At 36.5% G+C, this 10,875-nt stretch overlaps 1 protein-coding gene across 1 annotated transcript in view; it reads left to right on the forward strand.

The window, feature by feature from the left end:
* The window catches only part of LOC310900664 (uncharacterized protein), a 191,918-nt gene extending 183,840 nt beyond the window's left edge, over nt 1-8,078 (forward strand). Inside the window, exons 2-5 of the mRNA XM_083838958.1 lie at nt 446-544; nt 1,517-1,576; nt 4,913-4,983; nt 7,595-8,078. Coding sequence (XP_083695084.1) covers nt 446-544; nt 1,517-1,576; nt 4,913-4,983; nt 7,595-7,620 — 256 coding nt within the window. The 3' untranslated portion in view covers nt 7,621-8,078. The remainder of the gene's footprint in view (nt 1-445; nt 545-1,516; nt 1,577-4,912; nt 4,984-7,594) is intronic.
* The last annotated feature ends 2,797 nt before the right edge of the window (nt 8,079-10,875 follow it).

The raw sequence follows: 10,875 nt of genomic DNA on the forward strand, positions 1-10,875 counted from the left end.
TTAAGAATATCTTACCTTGTCAAAGGTTTGCATGCACATAGTCTCTTCCTTTGAGTCCCTTCTGTTCATCTCAAAGTAGCTTCTTCATTTCTAAGCAAGAGTTCCTGACATAGGAAGTGCAAGCAATACAAGACTTAGAATGTTTTATTTTTTTTGGTATTTCTTCCTCCATCACTGTTTATATGATCCATGACTGTGAGTCAGGGTACATGGAAAATAAATATTTTCAGTCTAAGTCTGTCAGAAAGTGTTCTCTGCTGGCATAGCTCACGTTCCTTTGGGCAGTTCCTTTTCTGGCTGGTGGTATGCCTTCCACACTAACCTAACCCGCTGAGGCTGTCTGCAGCACTGTTGAGACAGTTGTGGCTTTATATCCAGGACATTTTAACCTATGGCACCCGCAGTGAAAATGCACTTAAAATGTGGCCATTGATTGTTTGGACAGGGACAGAAATCCCGTGTACGTTTCAAATGAAGCAGCACTGGACAGTGGGGTTGGAACTCCTGGCTTGAAAATGAATGTTTTTCCACTCATAGATTTCAGGTAAATAGTTCCTTATGTCTAGCTGTCTTAGTTGAAACTAAGATGATTGTCATTGTTTCAGTGACTCTGAAAAGATTAAAAAGGAAAAAAAAAAGAAAAATGGAGGTTCATGTGACAGTTTTATTAAGATCAGGCTTGGATCTTCATAAAGTGGGGTTTGCAATACTTGCGGAAATGTGAGTTACTGAAATAACTGTCCTTGTTGGCAATTACCTTATTCTGTAATAACGAACACGCTGACAAATGATTTAATGACTGTAAGGACCATCCTGTCAAAGGTTTTTGCAGCCATTTAAAATGCACACCAATTCTTAAATAATTATTTAAAATTCTCTTAGTAAAACATAGAAAAATGTCTGATTCATTATTTATATGATAATTTTAATCAAGGGGATAGAAAAATGCATTTTACACTTTAATTTTATGTGACAAAAGGATAATTTATATACTGTGAAAAGCTTGGATGTAAAGAATAAGTTAAATACACTGTTTCTCATATTGTTAGCAGAGTTGTTACCTTTTGACCTTCTGTTTGAGATTTTTTAGAACATTTGATGCTTCTCATAATAGTTTAATATTACTTTCTTCACATTGATTAAATACACTTCATACATCACTGAACAATGAGTAACATTCAAATAAGGCTGTCCACTGAACTGCCTGCAAAAATGATAAAGTAAAAAATTAATCTCCAAAGTAAAGTCAAGCCTGAAATTGAAATCTTTGACGCATACATTTCATAATTAGTTCATTCTGCTATATCTAAAATGCAAATACAGTGCTCTTAAAATAATTCAGATCTTCTTACATGGAGCATTAATGAATTGTTCTAGCTTCTGCACCTCTGACTTCTACATACTTTAGAGTCATTTGACTTTTTTTTTTCATTGTTAAGTTGTTGAATTTTCTTTTCTGTAAGGCTCCTAAAAGTAGTCCTCCTTATCTCTTGTGTTTCTCTACCATTTGTTTCAGTCAGTGGATCCACTTACAGATCAAGGGAAAAGAATCTCACAGAATACATGGAAAATCAAGGTACAGCCCTATGCTAGTTTCTCCAATGCCAAAGCCAGCAGAAAAAGTCCCCCCATTGCTCTGTCCTCAGCCACTTCCATGTTAGGAACAGTCCAGCTGTATGTGAGACTATTCTCTAAACTTGAGCAGTGAAATTATCCTGCTGCTTTTTGATTTTATTTCTTGGTTTGTTTGTGGTGTTGGTTGTTTTTATACAAATTTTACCTTGGATCATTTTCCTGAAGCAATTTACTTGGCAACCACAGGAGCATTAAGCAAATAGAAGCTGGTGTTTTAGAATGGGAAGAAATCTCATTGCCACACAGCGTGTTGTCATGATTCTCCTTGCAGGTTTAATGTTCTGTTTGCATTACCAAGGCTATGATCGTGAAGGTTGTTTCCTCTGTATTTTGAAGTGGATACTGTGTCAAAAACTAGCATTGAATGTAATTTAAATTTGGTAAACTTTTTACTGAATTCAAACACTTTATGTTTTTGTAAATGCTGTTAATATCTCACGTAAACCTTAAGAAGTGAGTATACTCAAATTCTGTAGTAAGAAGTCAGGTTCCTGCTCGCTTTTCTGGAATCAAAAGATCATCACTGTTTCTCAGTATAGGCAATACACAGACAAACTTCTCAGAGTGAATTTCTTCAGGAAGAAGTTTGTCTGTGTTCACAAACTTTATAATCACTCAATAACCAGAATCAGAGAATTCTAAGGTGCTTCACATATTCTCTAAATGCTACAAATACTGTGCATAAATGAAATATTGATGTTTTTGATGCTAGAGCAGGTAGATATCTTCTCATGTTAAGCAAGCTCAGTGCCCAAATGCAGTGATTTTTATATATATATATATATTAAAAATAATAATAAAAAGCCTTCTGCATGTTTGAATGTTAATATCCTCTTGCCTTGCTGCAAGAATTAGATTGATTTCATTTCCCAGCACTGAGAGGGAAGAACAGTATACTCTTTATCTCAAGTCTAAAGTAGATTTTGGAGAATCTGGACTGTTGAAGTCCATTGCATAGCACTGCAGGTCTGATCAGCCAGGACTGTCCTGGTAGAGTCAAGGTCTTCAGATTGCTGTTGTGTTTTTAAAATTTAGTAATAAATGCATAACCTTCCTAGCCACTTCCAACACCAACAGAAACCCGCATGTTGCGCATCCTCGATAACAAATACTGGACAGTGATATAAAACTGGTAACATGACTTTATATACAGGATTAGCCTTCCAGAACAGATGGTTATACCTAAGTTCCATTTCTGCTACCAGAACAGCCTTCAGAAAATACGTACCAGAATTGTGGGAGAAGGAACCTGAATCTGCATCTCCCATTTACAGTTGCACACCATAATGTTTTGCTGCTTCATGTCATTTCCCTTGGGGTGGCGGGAGGTTTCTACACAATAGCATTTCTTCAGCAAGACAGCTGGGCATTCCCAAATGGCAGCAGATGGTCTCCCACTCCCTGAATGGGTGCCCTTTCTACCATCGTGTGTAGAGAGCAATTCCTCCAGCCATGCTTAAGAAGTGGACTCTGTTGTGTAGAGCCCTGATAGCGCCCTGTGCTCTAATGATAGCTGCACTGAGCCTGTAATCAGGAGAAATCTAGGGTGGGATGCATTAGCCCGGGTGTAGGGAATTACACTGCATTCATCTGCATCTGCTTTAGGGAATGCTTCATTTTGGGTTCATCAGGTGCCCATTTCCAGGTGCAGAAAATTAAAATGAAAACCTTGACATGGCTTAAACACATCCAAATCTCTCTTATGACGTACACACAGAATAATCCTGTAATTTTGTTAGTATCTGTCTTAGAATTAGTTTTCAGTTCTGGGTTTTAGGGTATAGACAGAGGAAAAAAAGGTACAATGATAACTATATCTTATAAGTTTACAAAGTGTTCTGAAGGATGGGAAGTTGAGATAAATGTTTAAAATTATCAACCTTTTTAAAAAAATCTTACTCGCTTTTATACAATGACACTAGATTGTTTTTGTAAATACTTTAGCAATGTTTGTAATTCACTTTATGCATCTTTGTATTCATAGTAAGTTATAGAAGTAAAAGGCAAATGCAGCTGGAGACAGACTTCCTTTAGACAGATGTTCTACTTCTGAAGAAAAAATAAAATAAGGAGTTGGAGGAAGAAACAAAAGAAAAAAGTAACAATATAGAAAACAATTTAGATCATGGTCTGTAAGTAATCCAGAACAGCCATATTAGCAGCTGTGATGCATAAATTTTAGCAGAGATATACATCTATAAAATACTATAAATGCAGCTACATATAGACCTCATACTAACATGGTATTTCTACAGTGACTGTCCAAAAAACTAGCTTTAATCTGATGAGGCTAATCTTCCTAGACTCCCTCTATGGTTAATACAGTAATTCAGTGCCCTATGGATAAATCATAATGCAAAGCCCACTTTTGCTGGTTGTAGATTAGTCTCCATCAGCTTAACCTTTGTGAATAAAAGCCTTGTGAACACCCTGATTAGGTTGTGCTGTCCATATCTGTAAGAAAGACGTTTTGCTTGTGCCTTTTGGAAATTACACATTATTAACAAAAAAATAACAAGAACAAGCTGGCAGCAATGTTGAAGTATTTGTAGCTTTTGCTTTCTATCAGCTTCTCATGCTAAGAGGTAGGTTGTCAAATTTTCAAGAAGTTATAGATTAAAACCAGAGGGAAAGAAATAAAGAGCACAGCAAAAGGCTGAGAAAGAATAGAAAAGATGAGGATGGTGAAAGTAAAGCAGAAGACATTTAATCAGAAATTCAGAACCAGAATAATTTTTAAGTGCTGTTGAAAGAACGGGTTAAACTTGCACTGATCACAGATTTTTGCTCTCCTTTTTTGAAATCTAGTTTGTATCATATTCTCTCCCATCAAATGTGTCTGTAAGAATTCAAAGGCAAAGTTTCAAATGCAGATGGTTGCACTGAAAGACCCACAGTCCTCTGAAATACAACCAAATTTTTCCCTCCGTTCCTTCATATACTACCTGTGTTTGACATTTTTTAGTAAAACAATACAGTACGGTGTAACCTGAGAAACTAAATATGTGCAACCTAATTGGAATAAACTATGAACAAAGCAGAAGATTGTAAATGTCATGCCCCTTGTTGAAGGATTTTTGTTTCACAAGGATTATTTTTTTTCTTGGTCATTAAGAGCTTAAATGATGACTCTAAGTATCTGAATGAGGAAAAAAATCAGGAAAATTTTATTATATAAAAATTTAAAATCATTTGTTAGATGTATTAGAAAGATGTTAGATTAGTTAGATGTATTTAGAAAGAGTACGTGTTACAATAAGATTATCATTCTTCACAGGTTCTTCTGTATTGCAAATTCTAAACTTTCCACAAGTTACCTCAGGCTATTTGCTTCATTACAGTGTCAAGGTAAGAGTCCAGGCTTTTTAAGTAACAGTGTCAGCACTAAATGCACTGATTTTTCTCAGCAGCCTGGTTGTTAGCTACCCCAATAGTTAATGTCTAATGGTTATAGAAATCACCCTTTGTTCAATGACGTAATTCCCCCAAATCCTTAACCAAGCCCACTACTGAAAAATAAAAGTATTATGCTTGTTTCAACATTTAACCACGTAAACACATTGAAATTCATTAGCCTACTCCAATGTGAGACAGGAATTGCACAGCTTTTCCTGAAAACAATTGAATAGTGAGTTGTTAAAGCAGAAAAGATAAAGCGGAGGGATGTGAAACTCGTCTAAGAAACATTAATTGTAGAAAGCAGCTGCACTTACTGTATGTAACAACAGATGGCAGTATTTTCTTATATGTTAGGATATGTAAATAAGGTGTCTCTAAAACAACTATAAATCTTATATCAACAGCTATTGAAATCCTATATGAAAGTATTTTTTTCAGAAACTCAATGTATATGTCACTTCTGGATAAATGTTAACTTTGGAAGAAGATTACACTGTAAAAACATTCTTTTACATACCTAGGATTTAAACATAAAAACATCCTAAAGCTGTTCCCTGCTAAGGTCACTGTCTGGGTTTAGTTACTGAGCCCAGAAGGTGGTATGATGTGAAAGAATCCCAGGCTGAAGGTGCTCCCCAAGGAACATGGCTAACACATAGATCTATGAAAGATGAAGGTGCTAATTTTGCTTCTGGCTGAACAAGGTTCCACAATTTTCCTGTGCAGCAGCTGCTCATGTAGTTTGTCTTTGCATGTGCTCACAAGGAGGTAGCTCTTAGCAAAACAAAAGGCCTCGTGGTGACTGCCACAGAGCCCGCAGAGTGGGCTTGGAGTGCCCACAGAGATGCACAGGGAGCTGTCAGACCATGCCTTCCTCCAATACCCACAGGTCGGTGCCCATGTGAATCGTAGTTTCTGTTTGGTTGTCCATAAAGTAGACAAACCAGGAAATCAATCTTTTAGGCACTTTTCTCCAGTATTTATAATTTAAAAAAAAAAAAAAAAAAGAGCATCTCCCATCTCTAAAATAAAAAAGAGAAGAAGGTAATTTTTATGTAGGACTATTACTGCTGCACAGCCAACCTCTTGCCACATCAGAAACTGTATACTGGGTTCTAGTTCTTAGAAAAAAGTATACATGCATTAACATACTACTAGTACTGGAAGAAAATAAATACATGTATAAAAACCAATTTGTAGATGAAATCCTGAGTGTACTACAGAGAATGAAAAACCTGCCATTCACTGCAGAACATGTGTTACACCTATTTGCATGAGAGGTAACGTGTCTTGCCTTGCCTTCCCTTGCCTTGTGTTTCTCAAAGCTTAGAGAAAAGTATTGCTTTTTAAAATATAAATAGTTCTGGCAAGAAAGTGTTCATGAATTTGATGAAGAGAATGGATTCCCAAAAGACAAGAATGAAGAATCATTTCAAGATAAGAAACTACCAAAAATCACAAGATTACATATTTATACTTTCTCTGAAATATTTTCCCATCCATTTCCCCTTTCTTTGTTTTTTTTTCCTGTTTTTTTTTTCCTTAATCCAGCCTTCCTAGTCTATGTCCATGTCTGCAAGTACGCATTATACTGACTTTTCTAATATAATTCTCATGAGGAAGTTAGAAACCTGGGCCATAAAACATAGAGATTCTGAAGACTAATATTTGTATATAACACTCTATACTATAAGTTCACAAAGTATTTTATCAACCTAAAGTTCATCTGTTTATCCAGACCACAGCCAAAGCTCTGCAGGATTTAACAAAGCACAAGACAGCTATTTGAGTTTGATCAGCACATTATAAATCATGCATTCCCAGGCCTTATTTTGAGAGTGTGGGATTTTGACCTATGTCTTAGGTCTGAGGTTATATTAGTGGAAAAGACATCTGATGGTATCGGTCACACCAGCTTTGGAAAGCGAATGACAACTGAAACCATTCCTTGTGTTTTAAGACCCAATGTTATGGAGGCAGACTATCTTTATTATTTTTCTTAGAATATAAATGCAACTTTATAGACTGTTGTCTAGCTTTTCAAAGCCTTTATTGTATTTGAGAAGGAATTGGGTTTAATGATTTAATAGGGCCTCAATATTCTTCTATCATTTCCTTACTTTATTAGCCACTATTTCCTGCAAAGAATCTCACAAATGAATTTGAACAAAGCTAATGTGCCAGTATAATGACAGATTGCTTTCAGGACTAATATCAAGGAACTTTTTTCCCATCTAGTGAATGAATCATAGTCATTCAATTGTGGACTGTTGGACAGATATGCGAAGTGCTCTTTGCTTTAAAGCTCTCTGAACATAAGGAATGATCTCAGGTTCAAAATATCATCAAATAAAAATACTATACTGTTACAGAAGCTCAGATTAGTATTGATATAAGAAGTCCAGACACCGTGTCTTTCAAAAACAGATAAAAAAAATCAGCATGTATGCACCATTTGCCTTTAATCACAAAGACATACTGAACATGCTTGAAATGCCAATAGTTTTATAGATTGCTGTGCCGTTTACTACTCCTCTGTTCTTCACTTTTTTCCCTTAAGAGATGAAACCCAGTGCAGCAGCATGACAGAAGATACATTGAACCAGTCAGCAGACCCATGAAGAGAGATACTGGACCTTTCAGTAGTAACAACATAATTTCAAAGTGGTGCTCTTGAAAAGTGTCTGACTCCAATAGCAGCATTCCCTTTGAATCTTCTGTAACTCAAAATAAGTCCACAGCATCAAAGATTTATATATATCTAGGGCTATATTTTCAAATTCTTCTACATATTTCTGTTAAACTAGTTTTTCATCATATCTCAACTTGCGCAACTATTTTGCATGAAAACTTAAATCCAAAGAAAACTCCCTAGGGGTCATCTTTTTTAACACTCATCAATTTTAATAAGAAAGTGTTTTTTACTTTCCTGAACCCCTTTTGACTTTTACCGTCTCAAAAATAGTACTGCATTCCCTTTCTTTTCTTTTTTCTTTTATTTTTTTTCTGTACCATCCAACATCCTTTTCTTTTCATATTAAATCATTTTCCTTCACAGCTGCTATTGCCAAAATATTAATTTTGAGTTGGTTGCAGCTGTATATGTTGTATGAGCTGTGTCACTGCAGAATTGCTGCCACACCTTGGATCTTGGATTGCACTGTAGACAGAGTTTGATTGTTGCAAAGCAAGCTTCCATCATTTTACACTCACAACCATTGTGGTGGCCTTTTTTTTGGGGGGGGGGAGAGATGGAGCATGGTTAGAAGAGTTGCTCTTTACAGTTAATATTAGTAAAAATAAATGTTTTTGGAATGCACAAATAAAAATGTTGAGCTTTCTTGTACACATCAAGCAGAAGAAGCTGTGATTTGTATGCTGTCAGAAGGAAGTAAAGAATGAGAACTTGGTTAAAGTAGATTTTCTCATATTAATATAGGAAACAATGCCTTCTTGTACTTTTGATGTCGGTGTGCTTTTTCGACCGTTATCTATGCTTGAGAAATTATTTTTCATTACAGTATGTGTGGGTAGAATCTACAACTAGTAGAAAATACCTAGCAGACATTTCAAGGTGCAATATAGGACTGAGCTCTTGCTGTCTGATTACCTAGACAAAGGTTTGTCCTATTGTTTACGGAGGAAAGGCACGGACAACTTTTCTCCTTTGATTTTGCAACCATTTTTCAAGGGGGCAAGTAAAAATCTTTTTGGATGCAAAGGCTGATAAGTTTTCTTCATGAAGGGAGGGGAGAGACTGTTCTGAGAGATGGGTGCTTTTGAAAAAGCTGAGCAATTTGAAGGGATTTATTAATGCAAAGTGTACAAATACAGCGTATATTACTGAAAAAATCTAAAACTCTGAATGGATACGTATGATAATGGAACCAAGATGCATGTGTCAATGTGCAGATAACCTTTCTGGTGAAGTTTCTGCATAAAAATAAACAAAGAAAAGCAATGCATGTATTTTAACATAAGATCGTTGTTATTTTTTTGTTAGGAAATTTCACCAGATGAGTGATTTTAAACCTGACATCAACAATTACAATGCCCACAGAACCAACTGCATGTGAAAGGACTAAGGTGAAAATTCAGAGGTGTCCTGTTGTAGTTCAGGTAAGATGGGTGGATTTCTTAAAGTAGAAAATATCATTTATAATGTATATTTATATACTAATCCTTGTCCCAGCTGTAATCTTTAAATTTAATATACTTCATATTAGCATATATATGCTTCATATATATTTTATATATATTCTTTGACCAATTTTTGTGTGCATTATAACAACACTTGACTTCCAAATGCTAGTTTTGTTGCAAGAAACAACCAAACTAAATAATTATATAAAATAAATGGTCAATGAAATAGCATTTAAGTAATGTGCTAGCGTACAGAAATGATGAGCCAAGGCATCCCAAGCAGTAGTTTTAATATAAGAAATATATAAAGTCAGATGGAAAAGAAACGTGTAATAACTGACTAGTAAAACCATTTTACGTGTTCTAGTTCTGAATGTAGACAATATGTTTCACTTTTCTAAGTTTTTGTTCTGCAGTAAGCAATGTGCAGTACGGTAAAGACTGTTTAGACTAGAAAAAGTCATTGTGCAGTATGTACTTTTGCTTTTTCATAGCTGCTTCATCTCAGTTCTTCCAGCAGTTAAACCTGCTGATTATGTCTCTGGCGAATACTTCTGTGTGTGAACACAGATTTGTTTGAATCTTCCTCCTGTTTCTTTCACATAGAGTAACTTGCACAACCTTTGTAGAATCTGTACCTCCGTTTTTGATTAAAGTAGTTTCAAGCTTAATGCATTCTAATAAACTTGAGTGATGTTCATCTCGCTGAGCTCCTCCCAATTCAAGCTAATATTACATGCTCGTGTTTTTCAAGGATGCTGTTCTTCATTTACTTATCAAATTAAATGAGAAGGTTTACTTAGCCTCCCCTTTGCCTTCAGCCTTTTGCTGAGCTGATACATTATTAGCTGCTACAGATCTTGAACAGATACACATACTATGCCTTGATACTGGGAACAGGTGAGTTTGATTTGCTTGACTATAGGTCATAGAATTATAAAATAACCAAGCTGGAAGGGACCCACAAGGATGGATCATCGAGTCCAACTCCGGGCTCCACACAGGACCACTCAAAAATCAGACCATATATCTGACAGTGTTGTCCAAACACTTCTTGAACTGCGGCAGGCCCAGTGCCTTGACCACTTCCCTGGGGAGCCTGTTCCAGTGCTCGACCACCCTTTTGGTGAGGAACCTTTTCCTAACACCCAGCCTGACCCTCCCCTGTCCCAGCTCCATGTCCCAGCTCCGTTCCCTCGCGTCCTCTTTCTGTCCCCAGAGAAGAGAGCTCAGCACCTGTCCCTCTGTTCCTCTCATCAGGAAGCTGCAGGCCACCACTAGGCCTCCCATCAGTTTCCTCTTCTCTGGTCCGAACAAACTGAGTGACTTCAGCTGCTCCTCATGTGTCTTTTCCTCTAGACCTTTCACCACCTTTGTCACCCTCCTTTGGACACTCTCCAATAGTTTTATGTCCTTCTTATACTGTGGTGCTCCAAACTGCACACAGTACTCGAGGTGAGGCCGCACCAGTGCAGGGTAGAGTGAGGCTATCACGTCCCTTGACCACCTAGCCAATGCTTTATCATCCTGTACGCAGATTATTGCCAGTAAAGAAACACTTTGAAAACAGTACATAAAAATGGATGATTGAGAGAAAATCAAGAACACAGAAAAGAATACAGAATTTAGGCTACCATGCCATTTATGCCAGCCTTTCTCTTTTGGAGTATCTCTTATCCAGCATAAATGCAGAACATT

Source organism: Anser anser, assembly GCF_964211835.1.
Source record: "Anser anser genome assembly, chromosome: 5".
NCBI classification, from domain to species: domain Eukaryota; kingdom Metazoa; phylum Chordata; class Aves; order Anseriformes; family Anatidae; genus Anser; species Anser anser.